The sequence below is a fragment of the Nicotiana tomentosiformis genome, chromosome 10 (genome assembly GCF_000390325.3).
Source record: "Nicotiana tomentosiformis chromosome 10, ASM39032v3, whole genome shotgun sequence".
NCBI lineage: Eukaryota > Viridiplantae > Streptophyta > Magnoliopsida > Solanales > Solanaceae > Nicotiana > Nicotiana tomentosiformis.
This window is the reverse complement of record NC_090821.1, coordinates 57,159,906-57,178,318: the sequence shown is the minus strand read 5'-3', so window position 1 is coordinate 57,178,318 and position 18,413 is coordinate 57,159,906. Positions and strand designations below refer to the sequence as shown.

Here is an 18,413-nt window from a genome sequence, read left to right as displayed (position 1 = left end):
TGTAAGAGTAGGTCATGATGCCAAAATTCTCTGTAACGATAACGTATTTAATACTGAGGAATATTTTTCATTCAATGTCATCTGGTGATAAACATTCGTTTGTTACCTTCGGGATCTACCCAGTGTCAACCGAAGTCGTTGTCCTCGGCCTTGGTTTCCACTTGCTTCATCTTCCGTCTGCCTCCGGTTTCACGTGTCACGATATCATTCGAACATTTAATACAAACCGACCCTATACAAAAAGAAAGTTTCAGAGTCTAAAATTTTAATTGCCAGAAAATATTTAAATAAAACAAACAAAAAAATAGCAATTAAGTATTGAAGTTGTTCAGTTCTACAAAATTTCACCGTGTAAAAATGTTGGATATTTTCTAGAACGACTGTTATACTGCATTAATAATAATAATAATAATAATAATAATAATAATAATAATAATAATAATAATAATAATAATAATAATAATAATAATAATAATAATAATAATAATAATAATAATAATAATAATAATAATAATAATAATAATAATAATAATAATAATAATAATAATAATAATAATAATAATAATAATAATAATAATAATAATAATAATAATAATAATAATAATAATAATAATAATAATAATATTCTATCTAGTTTAGTGCTATTGGTAAACCGCATAGAAAATTACTTATATAGAGTGGTGAGGTCACCGACTAACAACTAATAATTTGTGCTAAATCTTTTCGAATTCTTTTAGTTAATTTACTTATTTTCCCCCTTTTATCTGACTCTTTCACTTCATCAGAAACATCGAGTTACAAAATGGCCAAATATATGTTTCCAAATTCTTCAACTTGATGATTAATTAAGTAGCAGGTTAACATGGCTCTTCGGTCTCTTAAATGGCCGCTTGATTGATTATTTACATTTCTAATGACTACTATTATATTACTTTGTGTAGGTAGATCTGCTTGTACCCATGATATGAGAATTCAATAATGGTTCCTGTATTTAATATTAGTGGTGGTCTCTTTTGTTTCGGTTATGTTATGATATGACAAGTGGAAATTTTGTAATCAATGTAAATATTAAATAAGTAACAAATAAATAAATTACTATAATGACAAACGATTATATTTATACCTAATATTTTTATTTTTTATTGTTTATATATACATATTTTCAAAAATAATTGACAAGATATGGATAAGATTTGAATCAAACTACCATTCTCACCCATTCATGGATTAAACTGGTTTGTTGTTTTTAATGTTAGTTGTAATTGGTAAAGAAGAAAAGGAAAGGAATCTACCCATGTCCATACAAGGAAGTAGCAACTAATAATGTGGACTTACTTACAATAAGTTGACTTGCTGGTTATAATTGAAGCAACTAAAATAGATGTCTGATTTGTATCTCAACTTCTCTCCTTCTTCCCCTTGCATTTCAAGTTCATAGCAGTTTAATTCTTTTGTCACAATTTCTAACAAAGAGGGAGAATCATGTTTCTTGACAAAGATTTGTCTAAAACAAGACGTGACTTTCTTGAATTTCGACCCTCTAATATTGACGATGTTTCAAGGGATCGATTGGAGTTCTTTCTGTGGGAGTTAAATTTCCTGGACAGTTTTCTTAGTCTGCAGTGCTTCACCTTCGCAGGTGAATGTGGCATGCTCGACGTCTCAAAGAAAATGAAAGAAATTTGGAAGAAGTCCATATCAGTACAACAGGCTACTCAACGAATTTTTTTCTCTGATTCTGACTGGGAGGGGTCTGTGGATCCAAATTTTGATCCCTTTACCTCCAACGTGCCAACAGGAATTTGGAAGAGTAAGCTCGAATTCCAATCAAAATACTCCTTCGCCCAAGTATCATCAATACTACTTCCAGCCAACAAGGATGATATTCCTACCCCCAAATTTCTAATGGAATTCCTCGATGGTGTTATAGAGAATCTCAATGTTCTACTGCAGATTGATGATCCTCGTTCGCTACTTTATGTTCCGGAACCAAAGGAACAATTAAAAGAGGTTTTGAAGGAGTTGAATTTGCTGAGGTTTTTCGTTTGCTTTGTTTCAAACAAATGCACAGAGCCAGCTCAAAGCGAACATACTTTCTTCACTCACGTTTTAATTGTGTCCAGCCACGCAGCAATGGTTGCATGGTTGTATTTGCCAGTCCATTGCAAGGAAAATCAAGACGTGGCTCCAGGTGAAATGAATGCTTTGATTTCTAATCTCCTGCAAATGAAGATTAGGCCCATTCAGCCAGGTATTCGCAAAATTTATACAGATGTCCTGTGCACTTTGAAGTCGATTACACAACCAGGATGGCATCCCAATATTCAAAATAAGCATGTAACTGACAGTGGATTTGTGGAGGCTCCCGCACACAATTTGATGAAGCTACCCACTGTTAGTAATCCTAGTGGGAGAGTTTCTTCAAATGATCAAATGGCAATCCTTCAGGATATGCTCAGCCTTATAAGAGCCAATCTCATCCATCTGCCAATACTAGATCTTGAATTTTGTCTTCAAGATATGGACACTGTTATTGTTGATGCCGGACTTCTAATTTACTCATTATATGATAGCGAGGGGGAGAAAGAAGGCATGACATTGGAGGATGTGAACCAAGCACTTGGTCTTGATCTTCCGGGAAACATTCAGCCTGTCAAAGCGATGATATACCTCATCATTCGAAAGGCGTTTCAATCTAACTTGCCGAGGATTCATGGACTAGGCTATGTTGATTTCTTTTTAAACAACTTGAAGGAGTTCCAGAGCCTCCATTCAGATTCACTCGCTACTGTCATGAACCAGCTTCAAATAATTCAGAAGGAACTTGAGAGCTTGCAATCTTTTCTAAAGGCTGTGGCCGAACAACAATATGACAAGCACGATAGACATCAAATTTGGGCTACACAGTTGATTAGCAAAGCGTATGAGGTGGAATATGTAGTTGATGCTTGTATAAGTATAAGCAAAGAAGTTCCTCACTGGTGTCTTCAGCTTTGGCTCCTCGATATCATAAAGGAGATCTCTTGTATTAAAGCAGAGATGCAAGAAATGTTATGTGTAGTAGATGATACCATGAATACTACCACTGATCATAAGTCATCACAATTGGTTTGGACTCCAAAGATGAAGGAACAATTTGTTGGTCTTGAAGATGTGAGGATGGAATTGAGAGACAAACTAACAAAAGGATACCGACAACTGGATATTATCTCTATTGTCGGTATGCCTGGCCTTGGTAAGACAACCTTGGCAAAAGAAATCTATTATGATGAGTCAGTTATTGAATACTTTGATATTCGTGCACAATGTTGTGTGTCTCAAGTATATAAACGAATGGATTTGATACTGGAAATTCTACATGATGCTATTGGTGAGAGCCCTAGCTTCTCTACCGTACATGATGCAGCAGAACAGCTTCGGAGAACTTTAATGAGGAAAAGATATCTTATCCTTGTGGATGACGTGTGGGAAACTAGTGCGTGGGATGATTTAAGGCCTTGCTTCTATGATGCCAACAATGGAAGCAAAATCATTCTAACAACTAGACATCTTGAAGTTGCCAATTATGCTAAATGTGTTAGTTTTCCCATTCCTCTTCGTATGTTTAATGATGACGAAAGCTGGAAATTACTAGAAGATAGAGTGTTTGGTGAAGAAAGGTGCTCTCCTTCCCTTGAAGAAGTTGGGAGACAAATAGCAAAAAAGTGTGGAGGGCTGCCTCTTTCAATTGTTGTGGTAGCTGGTATTCTGGCAAAGATGGAGAAGAAAGAAGAGAGCTGGAAACAAGTGGCTACGAGATTAAGTTCCCACATTCAGGGTGATACAAAGGCCATTGTGGAACTAAGCTATCAGAATTTACCATATCATCTTAAGCCTTGCTTCCTTTATTTTGGAGCATTTTTAGAGGATAGAGTGATTGATGTTTCCAGGTTAACAAAGTTATGGACCTCAGAAGGATTTATAAAAAGTTGTGAAAGCAGGAGGTTGGAGGACATAGCCGAAGGTTACTTGGAGAATCTTATTGGAAAAAATCTAGTGTTCGTTGCTAAGAGGAGTTCAGATGGTAAGGTTGAAGCATGTCGCCTTCATGATGTAATGCTCGACTTCTGCAAGGAAAAAGCAACGGAGGAGAATCTTCTGCTATGGATAATTCGGTAATATACGAACTAATAGTGCTTTATTTTCTCAATAAATCAAGTTATAACTGAAAATTCATCACATGATTTTACAAATTTATATATTCACCGTGACCGATTATATTTTTGAAAATCAATGTTATGATTTTGCTAATTATATATTCACAGAGATCAAAATGCCAATCCTTCTTCCAACATTTACTCTCGTAAGCAGCATGTGCAACGTCGCTTGGCTTTTCGTGAAGTGGATAATCTTGAAGAATGGAGCTCGTCTTGCTCACTTGTTGGATCGGTACTTTTCAGGAGTGATACAGATATCTTTGCCCGTCTCCCCATACCCAAACCCGGTTTCACAATTTCACGCATTTTACAGAATTTCAAGTTTCTAAAAGTGTTGGATTTGGAGCACTGCATTGTTATTGATTTTTTTCCAACTGATCTAGTTTACATGAGATATTTCTCTGCAGAAATTGATCAGAATTCAATCCCCACATCCATAGCCAATCTTTCGAATCTTGAAACTCTGGTATTAAAATCTAGGGGCCAAATATCGTTACCGGTAACACTTAGAAGGATGGTTAAATTGAGACACCTACATATTGCTCAGTACTTCACTATAAGTAATGCAGAGAAACCATTTGATGACGACTCCTTAAAATTTTATGATTTGGACACTCTTTCTCAGCCATATTTTTCTTGTGTCGAGGATGTTGAAGTGATGTTGAGAAAAGCACCTAATATTCGGGAAATGGAATGCAAATTCAAGGGTTTTTGCAGCTCTCCGTTCCCTGTATTGGATTTTTCAACACAGCTTGAGACGCTACACATTATTGGTGAAGTCTTAGAGCTCCAGCATCGGTATCCTGTATGCATCTCCGCTTCAAATCTCAAAATATTGAAACTGTCCATCTTTAGACTGGGCCATGAGCACTTATCAAACATTGGTCAGCTTCAGAACCTTCAGGTGCTAGAACTGCTAGCCATTGAATTTGATGATGAAGAATGGGAAGTGAATGATGACGAGTTCCCTGAACTCAGAGTCTTAATACTAATGTTTTGTCGCTGTCTTGAAGAATGGGATGCCGTTGAGTACTCATTTCCTAACCTTGAACGCTTGTTTCTGCGTGGACTCGAGAATCTGAAAGAGATCCCTTCTTGTTTCATAGACAGCCCTTTTTTACAGTCCATTGAGGTAAGGGAGTGCAACGAATCTGTTGTAAAGTCAGCCAGGTTTATCCAAGAACTACAATTTGAAGATTATCAAAATGCTAATCTCAATCTCTACATTTATCCGTATTCAGGTACACTGCTGAGAAAATACAACTCATTTATAGACTTTGTTAGATGCATTTTCCTTACTATTATAAACTTCATTGTCTAAAGCTTTGATAATTAGACAACAACAAAAAAAAAAAAAACACCCAGTGAAATACCACAACTGGGATCTGGGGAGGGTAGTGTGTACGGAGACCTTACCTCTACCTTACGAAGATAGAGAGGTTGTTTGCGAAAGACTCTCGGCTCAAGAAAGCTTTATTAATTAGACAAATCTCTTATTTTACTAAAGATAACATTTCTTGAAATAGAAGTATCATCAATAGAAAAAAGAAAACTTGTTTTAGCTACGAAAGATGGATAAACTCAACAAAGCCTTGTCCTTATCAATGCAAACAGCTAATTAGGAAATTATATATATATTGGTCAAGTTAAATTGCAGATGATTGGTTGTAATGGCTACATCCGCAAATTGTAGGTTCTGCAGATAATTTGTAAAGCAAGGTGGAGGAGCTGGTTACTGGAAGCTGGGACCTAAGGTTCTATCACTGAGATTTCTGGGCTGTTACAACAAATATATTTGTTGGATGTGAACACTAAGGTATGTCTGATATAAAGTGAAACATATATGCAAAAAGATCATTGTTTTTTATTTATTGGTCTAAAGCTGTAAAAAGTGTATTCCTCAAGCGACTAAAAAGAGAAAGACCATAATATTGTTCAGGGGAGGATCTAGTGCAAAGGTTACAGGTTCATGTGAACCCAATAACTTTTGTTTAGACTCTGTATCAAATGTATAAAAATATTTAGCTAGGAACCCCGTCCGTTGGTCCGGTTATTATTGTATATTAACTTGATATCGTTGTAGGAACCCATAAAATTAAAATCATGGATCCACATCTTAATTTTTCCTGTCATTTGTTTATGTTTGTTACATAGCTTTAAATGTTCTAGACAACAACTACTACTACTCTTTGAGTTATGAACTCATTGGTTTTTTTTGTTTTCAAGAGAGTATGAAGAGGGTTGTAGCTGCAGCAATTTGGAAGATCACTATGTAACTTTTTTCATTAGTTGTTACTTTAGTGAATTCTGTAAAATTGTCAGTTGTTGTATTCATTTTAATCTACATTTCAGAGTTTAGCTACGGAACAAATGAATCATTCAATCCTTAATGTTTGGTGTAAGTCTTACATTCTTTTGACTCCAGAGGTGAATGGTTTCACCCCTTTTTTCTTTAATTAGTTATGCTACCCTTGTGCTTCTTATGATTTCACCAAAATGCTATGATATTGCCACTCTGCTAAAATATTACTTTTACATTTTTTCTTTGTTCTTTCTATACCTGTTTCCTCCTATGATATTCCATGTCCTCAACTTGGTGGATTTTTTTGGTAATTAGAAGGCGTTTGTCAAGAACTCATAAGCATGAAGTTGTCATATAATGCTGCAACTTTAAGTCCCCAGTTCCCTTCAGAACATTTGAAAGTCGAAGAATTGAAGTTTTAAGAAGTCAAGTTTTCTTGTAGATATTACTTGTTTATTCGTAGATTCTAAATGTAATAATCTTGTTGTGTATTTAATTACTAGGAAGAGACATGATTTGAGATCTACTTCAGTTGGAAGTGTGATTGATCTTGATCAAGATCTATATCTACCATAGTCCTTATATTTCCTTGACAAAGAGAGGATTCATATTAGACAAAATTACATCATATGTCAGTGGGTCTAATATTATTACTTATAGCTACATTTTTTATTTTATAGCAAAATAGGTATTTATTTTATACCCTATCATTGAGGTATGAAATACGTCAATTATGTTCTTTATCTCTCTTCCTTCTCTCTCTATTAGCAAGATTCTCAATCCCCTCTCTTCTCCCTCAAATCAGCAGAATCGTCGGCGTCATCCTGAGATTCGATGTCTCCGGTGACTCGGAGAAGTAGGTGGCGACAGAGCTGCGGTGAAAGAGTGGTGATTTTGGATCAGAGATATTTGGGTAGTAAGGAGCACATGCTGTTGCAATATGTTTTGGCTTAGTCTTGAGAAAATTCAAACTACAATGTTGTAAGCTATATATGTTAGTAATAATTTTAGCATTACTCTAGTCAACAGATATTTGAGGGCCATGGCTACGTCGGAAAAGATTTGAGGGCCGGGTTTTAGCAGCAAAAGTTCCATTGCGAGGCTATGAACCTTTCCATGGCTCCAATTGATGGAGAGGCACCAATGACATACAGTATAATTGCCTTCTGCCATTTCTCAGTTTCAGCCTCCATTTCTTTCTGCTGCAATTGTACCTTCTTTACGGAATAAACACCATGTCCATTCCCCTTGCAGCCATCCGCCTTACCATTAGTTGAGGCCGCCTTACCTGTTTGCTCGTGCTAGCAATAGCCCCTTGGGGGGGGATGGATTTGGTCCATCACCTTAAGCTTCTCAATCGTCCTTGTTACTGTTCGTTCAACATTAGGCAATGGAACAGTGTTTTCTCCTGGGCTACCTGATCCAATCGTCACCAGATTTAGGCGTTAATGTACTAGTACTGGTTTTACTCAAAATTACTAGTGAATTCAACTTCGTGACACTTGATCTTCCAGAATTAGGCATTATCGAGTTTTTCCCTTTGTCGCTAATTAGGGTTTCAGTCGGCGACAAAACCCTTCCTTGTCAGCTACTACGGCTTCCTGATACTATTAAGTCAGCTAGTTGAACCTTTGTCACATTCCGTTTTGGCGGTCATCGCCCCATTTCCGGCCAGCGTTGTTTAGCAGGTCACCTTAAGATAGAAGGAGGAGAGGGCGTAACTTTTTGAAAGTGACTTGACTTGTGATGATTTTAACGTTCTGTAGATACTATTTAGGGATAAAATTTATTTAATGCATAGCCAAAAATGGTTCATGATTTAGTACATATTAATTCTTAGAAAAAATATATCTGAAATGGGAAAAAGAAAAACTTGTGGTTAATTTCATGTGATTGAACTTTTGGCAGTATATAATATCACATTAAAGACACAAAAATAATTGTCACATTAATATAACTGAATTATGGTTGAAGTACTAAGAAAATATAAATGACCATAAGATCAAGTTTTTCGGATTTGCAAAAACGAAAAACAAAAATAAGACCAAATTTTCAAACCAGAATTATGACACGTCAAAAGAAAAAAAAGAAAGACTCGTTTCTGCCTACATCAATACTTTGTTCTCTTTTAGTTGTTATTTTTTAGTTTTTACTGTGCACTTTCTTTAAAAAAAAAAAAAAAAAAAACCTGTATTTATGATTTATAAGAGTAAAGCAGGAAAAAAAGATATAAAAAAATAAAAAGAAATTTCACCGCGTAAGTATTTTGAAAGAAAAGAAAAGAAAATGCGATTATACAATATAGAAGTGTGAAGTGTTCAGTACTAGAAATTGCACCATGTTTGGAAATTTTCTAGAACTGAAAGACTTCTATATTGTAATCGTCAAACATTTCTTCTCAATTTCCATGGGTTTGGTTCTGTTTCTGATCTTGGCTCGATCGGCATCACTGACCTCAGCAACAAATTTTTAATATTACTTCTATTGGAACCCCTGACTATAGGAAAAGGCCGGCAATTGCTTAATTAGCCTACACATTGGATTAACTTCCTTACAATTTGTGTTAAATGTTTTCGAATTTTTGAGTTATAATTTGCTTCTAGTTAATTTATTTACTACTTCTTATGAAATAAAAATAATTTAGTAAAACATGAACAAGAAATAGAGATAGAGAGAAGGAAGAGATTTTATTTCTTCAATTATGTGTTCTTTCCATCTATTACAATGCATTTATATAGGCATGAAAAATGAAAAAATATGTCATTGAATAAATCATTAAGCATTTGAGAGGAAGATCATGGAGGAAGATAGACATCCACCATGATTTGATTTTTCATATAACACTCCCCATTGGATGTCTATAGATAATGTGTCTCGTTAAAACCTTATTAGAAAAACAATCCTAGTGAAGGAAAAGGAGTACACATGTTTAGAAATACGTTTTTTGGTTGTCTCATTAAAACCTTGCAAGGAAAACCCAGTGGGACAAAACCTTATAAGGGAAAAAGAGTACACCGCGTATTAACTCTCCCTGATGAGAGCATCAATTCATATCCTTGAGCCTTCGCATCCCAATATTGTACACTAGTTTCTTGAAGGTCGACATCGGTAGAGATTTGGTGAATAAATCAGTCATATTATCACTTGAACGGATCTGTTGCACATTGATATCACCATTCTTTTGAAGATCATGTGTGAAAAATAACTTTGGTGAAATGTGTTTTGTCCTATCTCCTTTAATAAATCCTCCCTTCAATTGGGCTATACATGCTGCATGCATTGTCTTCATACAAAATTGTGGGTAGTTTGTCAACACTTCAAACCACAATTGTCTCGAATAAGGTGTATTATAGACCTCAACCATACACATTCTCGACTTGCTTCATGAATAGCAATTATCTCAGTATGATTAGATGAAGTAGCCACATTTATTGCTTACTCAATCGCCAAGATATTGCAGTGCCTCCACATATAAACACATAACATGTTTGAGATCGAGCCTTGTGTGGGTCAGATAAATATCCAGCATCGGCATAACCAACAAGATCGGGGCTGCAATCATTGCTATAAAATAAGCCTTATTGGTAGTCCCTTTTAGATACCGCAATATGTATTTAATTCCATTCCAATGTCTCATTGTATGAGCAGAGCTATATCTTTCTAAGACATTAGCTGAAAAAGTTATGTCAGGCCTTGTAGTGTTAGCAAGATACATTAGTGCATCAATTGCACTAAGATATGGCACTTCACGACCAAGTAGTTCTTCATTCTTTTCTTGAGGTCGGAACGGGTCCTTATTCATATCAAGTGATCGAACAATCATCGGAGTACTTAATGGATGTGCTCCATCCATTAAATCTGTTTCAATACCTTTTCTATGTAAGTAGATTGATGAACAAAAGTCCCATTTGCCAAATGTTCAATTTGCAAACCAAGACATAATTTTGTCTTTCCGAGATCTTTCAACTCGAATCCCTTCTTTAAATAATCAATTGCCTTTTGGAGTTCTGTAGGAGTTCCAATAAGGTTTATGTCATCAACATATACAGCAGTACAATAAACTCCGATATTATTTTCTTTATAAAAACACAAGGACAAATGGCATCATTTATATAACCTTCATTTAATAAATACTCATTAAGGTCGTTATACCACATTCTTCCTGATTGATTTAGACCATACAAAGATCTTTGTAATTTGATTGAAAACATTTCACGGGACTTCGAATTATGTGCGTCAGGCATTTTAAATCCCTCAAGAATTTTCATGTATATCTCATTATCAAGTGAGCCGTAAAGGTAGGCTGTAACCACATCCATTAAATGCTTGTCAAGCTTTTCATGGACAGCAAAACTAATGAGATAACGGAACGTTATAGCATCCATAACACGAGAATACGTCTCTTCATAATCGACACCGGGCCTTTGTGAAAATCCTTGTGTAACAAGGCGTACCTTATATCTCTGTACCTCATTTTTCTCATTCTTTTTACGTACAAAGACTCATTTATAGCCAACAGGTTTAACACCATTAGGTGTTTGGACTACATACCCAAAAACTTTACTTTTCGCAAGTGAATCCAACTCAGATTAGATTGCTTCTTGCCATTTTGGCCAATCACTTCTTTGTTGACATTCTCCAACAGATTGAGGTTCAAGATCCTCAGTATCTTGCATAATGCTAGATATAATATTGTATACAAAGACATAATCCACAACTATATTCAATCGATTCAAATCTGTCTCAATATCTATTGGGTTTATTGATAGTTATTTATTTTCTTGAGTCTCAGGCTCATTGATTTCCTCATGAATTTCAGGATTGGTTAAATCATAGGTTTCTTTATGAGACTAATTCGTAGTGTCATCTTAATCATTTATTTTTATTTTTCTAGGATTTCGATCCTTAGAACGCAATGGTCTGCCATGCTTTAGGCGTGCTTTTGACTCATTAGCTATGACACTAGAAGATTGTCCAACAGGGACATCAATACGGATTGGAACATTCTTTGTAGGGATATGTGATTTCATTATCCTTTTCAGATCCGTAAATGCATCTGGCATTTGATTTGCTATTTTCTGCAAATGGATAATCTTTTGCACCTCTTTTTTAAAAATAGAGGCACGTGGATCAAGATGAGACAATGATGGATTTTTCCACGTAATTTCCCGTTTGATTTCACCAATTTCTCCCCCCTAATTTTGGGGAAAATGCCTCATCGAATCGACAATCTGCAAATTGAGCAGTGAATAAATCTTCAGTTAATGTTTCGAGGTAGCGAATAATGAAGGGCGATTCAAACCCAACATATATTCCTAACCTTCTTTGGGGACCCATCTTGGTGCGATATGGCTGTGCTACAGGCACATATATTGCACACCCAAAAATTCTTAAATGGGATATATTAGGTTCATGACCCAAAACTAATTGCAACGGGGAATATTTATGATACTTTGTCGGTCTAAGACGAACTAGCATTGTTGCATGCAAAATGGCATGACCCCAAATAAAAGTGGGTAATCTCGTTTTCATGAGTAACGGTCTTGCTATCAATTGCAGACGTTTAATCAAAGACTCTGCAAGGCCATTTTGAGTGCGAACATGAGCTACAGGATATTCCACTTTTATCCCAATTGATAAGCAATAATCATTAAATGCCTGGGATGAAAACTCAGTAGCATTATCAAGTCGAATAGACTTAATTGAATTATCGGGAAGTTATGCCCGTAATCGAATTATTTGTGCCATTAATTTTGCAAACGCCAGGTTGTGAGATGACAATAGGCACACATGAGATCATCTAAAAGATACATCTATTAAAATCATAAAATATCTAAACGACCCACTAGGTGGGTGAATAGGTCCACAAATATCCCCTTGTATACGTTCCAAAAATGCAGGGGACTCAATCCCAACCTTTGTTGGTGATGGTCTAATAATTAACTTGCATTGATAATAAGAAGTGCAAGAAAATTTATTATTTAAAAGAATCTTTAAATTCTTTAATGGATGCCAATTTGAGTTTTCTATAATTAGTCTCATTATAATTGATCCAGGATGTCCCAATCGATCATGCCAAAGTACAAAAGTATTGAAATCAGTAAACTTTTGATTTACGATAGAATGTGCCTCAATTGCACTAATTCTTGCCCAATACAGACCACAAGATAAAGATGGGAACTTCTCAATAACCCTTTTTCTGGCCAGAGACATTCTTGGTAACGATGAGATATTCAATATTATTCTCATCTATTGTTTCAATATGAAATTCATTTCGACAAATATCTTTAAAATTCAACAAGTTCCTCTTGGACTTGGAGGAGAACATTGCATTATATTCTCTATGATAAGTGTGTTCCATTAGGCAAAGTTATATTAGCTCTTCCAGAGCCTTCAATTAGATTAATACTACCAGAAATTATAGTAACATCTGCCTTACACATACTTAAATGAGAGAAATATTTCTTCTCTTTGAATATTGTATGTATCGTGCATGAATCAATTAAACAAATATTTTTACAATTGAACTTTGTTCCAAGTATGCTTTGAGAGATATTCATATTTGCTTCCCATGGTTTGACATACATAAAGAAGTATATGAATAAATATTAGTATTTTCAGAGAAAAGGAAAAAAAATTAAGTTAAACCAATGATTCAATGGTGACCTTTTAATGCAATTTCGAGCAAATTCTAATTATGATACAAATAATTACGTAGAAATAATAATACAATTATAAGTACATTACACATACGACTAATACAACTACAACAAAATTATTTACATGTATAAGTTATTTATATTTTTCTACACATAGCATGAAAAATAATTGATCTGTGTAAGAAAAGAACATACTTAGCTGCTTCTGTTTTCTTTATTCCTAATATTTTATCCATGAAAAAATTGAGGTCCCGATGTACTAGATAGTTTTTTCAAAGAAAGATGGGAATTGAGGATCAAGCAACAAAAGTTGTTTCAGGGTGCTTGTAAACTTTTTCTTAAAGAGAATTAAAGTAATGGAAAGAAAAATCAAAAGCGTTAAAAGATCACTTAGACTAGGATACTAATTAATTAGATATTACCCCTCGTTTGTGAGATTTGTGAAACATTGAATCTTTATTTATTTTTTTCAGAAATACACATATTTTTAAGAACTACATAAGCAGTATTATTAAGCGCAATAAAAATTACATAATGCTTATTCATTAGCTACTATGAATAGGCAAAAATAAAAATCAGACTACTCAATCATTTTTAACCACGGAACCATCACCGATTAAGTGGTTTATTTTTTCATCAGGGTACTCAAAGAAATCAGCCGCATCCAAGTGAGTGATGTAAAATTTATTGTCATAGACAAAATTAGCTTAGGGCCTTTTACTACTAGAAATTCGGCAAAAATCGACCACGGTTGACCGACCAATTTTAGTCGGTCAAATAATCGGCCAACAAACCGACCAAAGTCGGTCGGTTTTTCAAAATATTTTATTTTTTAATTATTTTTTAAGAAACCGACCAACTTTGGTTGGTTTTCTTTGGCGCAAAAAATACGGGAAACTATTTTTGAGTCCCGCAAAATTTATTTTTCAAGAACCGACCAACTTTGGTCGGTTTTTTATTTAAAATAATTAATATTAATAAAACCGACCGAAAATCGGTCGGTTAATTCGGCCGGTCATTTTAAAAAAACCGATCGAATTCGGTCGGTAATTTTTTTTTTAATAAAACCGACCAATTTTGGTCGGTTATTTTCGTGCGAAAATATAATTAAAGAGTATAAATAAAATAAAAGACAGTCTTAAAACAAAATGCACCAATGGTCTAGTGGTAGAATAGTATCCTGCCATAGTACAGACCTCGATTCGATTCCCAAATGGTGTATTTTTTTAATTACATAATTAAAATACCGACCAACTTTGGTCGATTTTTTTCGCAATTTTTTATTTTGAATTTAATTGACCGACCAAAGTTGGTAGGTAATTTCCGACCAACTTTGGTCAGTATGCCCTTCTGACCTATAAAATACCGTCCACACATAAATGGTCGCGTTTCGGACGGTTATTGGCCATTACCGACCCATTTTGGTCGGGTTTTTTGGACGATTTTGCCAGGATTTTAGTAGTGTTTATTCTTTAGAGATGCTTGATAAAGTTTAACCAAATGATTTGGTATGCAACAAATATTTGCCCAATGCCCTTTTCCACCGCAACGATAGCATCCAATTTCTAAACCCTTTGTCTTTGTCTTCTCATCTTTTCCTCTCCACTTTTGAAAGTTATTTTTCTTTGGGTAATGATTAACACTAAGAAAATTTCCTCCACGGCCATGAACAGGGCCATGACCTTTTCCACGCTTAGCATAATGGGAATATACCTCATCCACTTTAGGCAATGGTGTAGACCTAGTGGGTCGATTTTTATGATTTCTCATAAGCAAGTTGGTGTTTTGTTCAGCCACAAGGAGAAGAGAAATCAACTCATAGTACTTCTTGAAACCTTTCCCTCGGTACTGTTGTTGCAAGACCATATTGGAGGCATGAAACGTCGTGAATGGTTTTTCAAGCATGTCATAGTCAGTGATACTATCTCCACATAGTTTCAATTTAGAAGTAATTATGAACATCGCACAATTATATTCAGAAATAGACTTAAAGTTTTGGAGCCTCAGATGAGCCCAATCATATCGTGCTTGTGGAAGAGTGACCAACGTTAAGTTGTCATATCTTTCCTTTAAATCATTCCTCAAAATAAGTGAATCTTTGATAGGCTATATGTATATCCCTATATGTTTTGATGATCTAACAAACTTACTGTCAAGAACCAGATAAGGAACCTGTTACACATTCTCAAGACCTTAAGATCAAAAGGTTCCGGCTTGGGATATGGTTCAACTCTTCAGAGTCAAAGGAACAACATAGGAAACAGATAGCTACCATTTCCCGAGGAAACTGCAAAAGTCAACTGCCCCAGCTGTAAAGTTGTTGCCTGCACACGCTACAGTGCAGCAGTCAACTTTATGGGGAGTGTCTTTTACCTGCCTCACTTACATCATCCTAGTGATATCACAAATGCATTATTAACATCAATGAAGGTAAAATAAATTACTTGAATACTTTGAGAATTTATTCAAGCACACTCATTGTGATTGATCATCAAGAAAACGATTCTCAAGTGCATCAAGAACAAAGAACAACACTACTACGGACCAGTTCACCATATCAAGTTATTGTATGTCCTTAGTTGAGTTGTAACTTTGTAATAGTTCTTCAATTATAATTCTTACTTAGCTTGTTTAGAAGTATTGTGTAGAAAACCCTTGTGTTAGTGTCTTGGCTAGAGTTAGTCAAGTTGTAAAGTCTTTGTAAAAGAGTTATTACAAAGTGGCTTGTAATAGAGTGTTACAAGTTAGTGAGGGATTAAGAGGTTAATTCCTAGGTTATATAGGTTGTAATCTGAAAGTTGCTCAGTAGTGAAGTTGAAATCCTACAAGAGTAGGTTGTGATTTTTAATCACGTTGAACTGGGAATTTTCCACGTAAAATTCCTCATGTCATTTACTTACGGCAGTGTGCGTGGTTTCGATGGGAACTTATAGATAATCTGGTTCTCTATATAGTTTGGTGGACCCTTAAATTCTATCAATTGGTATCATAGCGAGTTCTTTCTATCAGGCTAACACTTAGAAAGGATCCTCATGGTTGCTCCACCACACTTTCAAGAAGGTCAGTCCACCTACATGCCACCAAGGTTCAATGGTCAGTATTATGGATGGTGGAAGACAAGGATGCACGATTTTATCATGGCTGAAGATTTCGAGCTCTGGGACGTCATTTGTGATGGACCCTTCGTTCCCACGAAAACCAGTTGTGACCCTATTGTAACTATTCCCAAAACAAGAAAAGAATTTAATAATGCCGACCGGAAAGCCATAGAGAAGAATTTTCGTGCTGAAAAATCCTTGTCTGTGGTATTGGTCCTCATGAATACAATAGGATATCGGCATGTCAGTCAGCCAAAGAAATCTGGGAAGCTCTCCAGACATCTCACGAAGGAACAACACAGGTCAAGCAATCCAAGACATCTCTCGACATGCTTACAACTGAATACAAGCTCTTCAGGATGAAAGATGATGAATCCATCCAAGATATGCATACTCGCTTCACCTCTATCATTAATGAGCTCCACTCTCTTGGTGAAATTATTCAAAGGAACAAGATTGTCAGGAAAATCCTTAGTGTGCTTCCCAGTTCTTGGGAAAGCAAAGCGAACGCCATTACAGAGGCGAATGACTTGTAGAAGCTGACCATCGATGAACTCGTTGGCAATCTACAAACATATAAAATGAAGAAAAAAAGGATAATGAAAGAAGAGAGCCCAAAATAGAGAAGAATCTGGTCCTCACGATAGACAGCAATGATTTAAGTGGTGAGGATGGTGATATGGCTTACTTAACAAAAAGATTTCAAAAGATGGTTCGTAGAAATGAAGGCATTCCAAAAGGGGGGAGTTCTAGCAAGCCAAAACACTATGACCTCTGTCATAAGTGTGGCAAGATAGGGCACTTCATCAAGTAATGTCCCATCCTAAAGCAGGATCAATTCAAGAACAACACAAACAAAGAAGCACGGAACCCAGTTCCTAATAAACGCTTCAAGAGAAAGAATGTCGCTGACAATGTTGTAAGACAAGCTCTTGCTGCATGGGGAGATTCCTCCAGCGAATCTGAAGAAGAAAATGATCATGGTGATAGTTCAATGATGAAAGTATAAAGTGAAGCAAATGAGTATGACTCAATCTTTGCCTGATGGCTCAGTCTGATGATGATGAAGATGACGACGATGATGAGGTAAATTTTCTGGAAGTTCAGAGAAATCTAAAATCTTATTCTCCTAAAAAACTCATGTCTTGGGCAAATGTGTTAATTGAAGCTTATCAAAGTCTTATAAATGATAAAGATGTTTTAACTGTAGAATTAGGAGAAGCAGAACAGACCAGAGATGACCTAGTAGTCGTTGTAGTTTATTTAAAGGAAATAATTGTGAACCTGAAGAAAGAGAAGGATGCCTTAGATGAAAAAATTGCAAATATAGAACATGAAAGAGATGATCTAATGGTCGTTGTGGTAGACCTAAAAGAGACCATTGAGTGTGTAAGAAAAGAAAAAGATGTCTTAACTGAGAGGGTTGCTAACATTGAGCATGAGAGAGATGACCTATTAGTGGTGGTAGTGGACTTGAAGGAAGCAATTGGGGAACTTAAAATGGAGAGTAGGCATGAAAATTCTCAAAAGGGAAAGGAAGTTGCCAGTGAGGCACATATTAAGCTTGAAAGTGAGTTAAATTCAGTGAAGTCCAGTTTGTGTACTGAGCTTGAGAAAAACAAATAACTTCATGAAGAACTAGGAAGAGTGACCTTGAAAAATTACTCAAGTGGACCTGGTCCTCTGATGCTATCACTGCCATGTACACCAACAATGGGGGAAACATGCAGGGGATTGGGTTCCAAAGGGAAAAGATTCCCTACAATCCTCATAGCAAGTACGTTACTGTACCTGATAATTGACTTTGCACTCACTGTGGCAACACTGCACTTTAAAGAAAACTGTAAGGCCAGATTTCAGTCACAGCAGAAAAATAAAGTTTTCGCTGAAAAAGTAACTACTGGTAGAGAACCTGGTCCCTCATATAAAATACGCATGATGCCTGCCTGGACCATAAGATCACTCATTCACCCCTTTCCTCATTATAAGGGACCCAAACTCGTTTGGGTTCCTAAGTTTAACTCCTGATTTTCTTGTGGAGGGAATAGTGAAAGGAAGCAGCCTATAATGGTACATGAATAGCGGCTGCTCAAAGCATACGACTGGAAGTACAAATGATTTCCTTTCACTTAAGGCTCCGAAAGGAGGGAGTGTATCC

The 18,413-nt window shown here is 35.7% G+C and overlaps 3 protein-coding genes across 8 annotated transcripts; 2 read left to right on the top strand and 1 right to left on the bottom strand.

Moving 5' to 3' along the window:
* Positions 1–1,241: 1,241 nt before the first annotated feature.
* LOC104091193 (late blight resistance protein R1-A-like) lies at positions 1,242–7,997 on the top strand. 6 transcript variants are annotated; one of them, XR_011411523.1, is made up of 4 exons: positions 1,243–4,154; positions 4,305–5,437; positions 5,899–6,012; positions 6,423–6,693. XR_011411523.1 is itself a non-coding variant. In XM_033654879.2 (3 exons), exons 1-3 carry the CDS (start codon positions 1,483–1,485, stop codon positions 5,907–5,909), a joined length of 3,816 nt encoding a protein of 1,271 aa, XP_033510770.2. In that variant the 5' UTR covers positions 1,242–1,482; the 3' UTR covers positions 5,910–6,693. The 6 variants fall into 6 exon arrangements, 2 of the variants coding, with proteins under 2 accessions (XP_033510770.2, XP_070043410.1); XR_004505751.2 differs by lacking the exon at positions 6,423–6,693 and adding an exon at positions 7,307–7,997 and having other exon boundaries at positions 1,244–4,154; positions 5,890–6,012; XR_004505752.2 differs by lacking the exon at positions 6,423–6,693 and adding an exon at positions 7,304–7,997 and having other exon boundaries at positions 1,244–4,154; positions 5,890–6,012.
* A 6,615-nt stretch (positions 7,998–14,612) lies between these two features.
* On the bottom strand, positions 14,613–15,119 carry LOC138900219 (uncharacterized). Its single transcript, XM_070186939.1, has one exon. It carries the CDS (start codon positions 15,117–15,119, stop codon positions 14,613–14,615), a length of 507 nt encoding a protein of 168 aa, XP_070043040.1.
* A 1,070-nt stretch (positions 15,120–16,189) lies between these two features.
* On the top strand, positions 16,190–17,881 carry LOC138900218 (uncharacterized). Its single transcript, XM_070186938.1, has 4 exons — positions 16,190–16,462; positions 16,504–16,776; positions 17,088–17,258; positions 17,309–17,881. Exons 1-4 carry the CDS (start codon positions 16,190–16,192, stop codon positions 17,879–17,881), a joined length of 1,290 nt encoding a protein of 429 aa, XP_070043039.1.
* The last annotated feature ends 532 nt before the right edge of the window (positions 17,882–18,413 follow it).

Excerpts from the sequence above, each read along its gene's own strand:
- LOC104091193 (XM_070187309.1), top strand. The coding sequence starts at position 1,483 with ATGTTTCTTGACAAAGATTTGTCTAAAACAAGACGTGACTTTCTTGAA. Across the intron at positions 4,155-4,304 it reads CTTCTGCTATGGATAATTCG|AGATCAAAATGCCAATCCTT; the intron begins GTAATATACGAA and ends ATATATTCACAG. Across the intron at positions 5,438-5,889 it reads CTACATTTATCCGTATTCAG|GTTCTGCAGATAATTTGTAA; the intron begins GTACACTGCTGA and ends CGCAAATTGTAG.
- LOC138900219 (XM_070186939.1), bottom strand. The coding sequence starts at position 15,119 with ATGTTCATAATTACTTCTAAATTGAAACTATGTGGAGATAGTATCACT.
- LOC138900218 (XM_070186938.1), top strand. The coding sequence starts at position 16,190 with ATGGTTGCTCCACCACACTTTCAAGAAGGTCAGTCCACCTACATGCCA. Across the intron at positions 16,777-17,087 it reads AAGCGAACGCCATTACAGAG|GATCAATTCAAGAACAACAC; the intron begins GCGAATGACTTG and ends ATCCTAAAGCAG. Across the intron at positions 17,259-17,308 it reads GTGATAGTTCAATGATGAAA|TCTGATGATGATGAAGATGA; the intron begins GTATAAAGTGAA and ends CTGATGGCTCAG.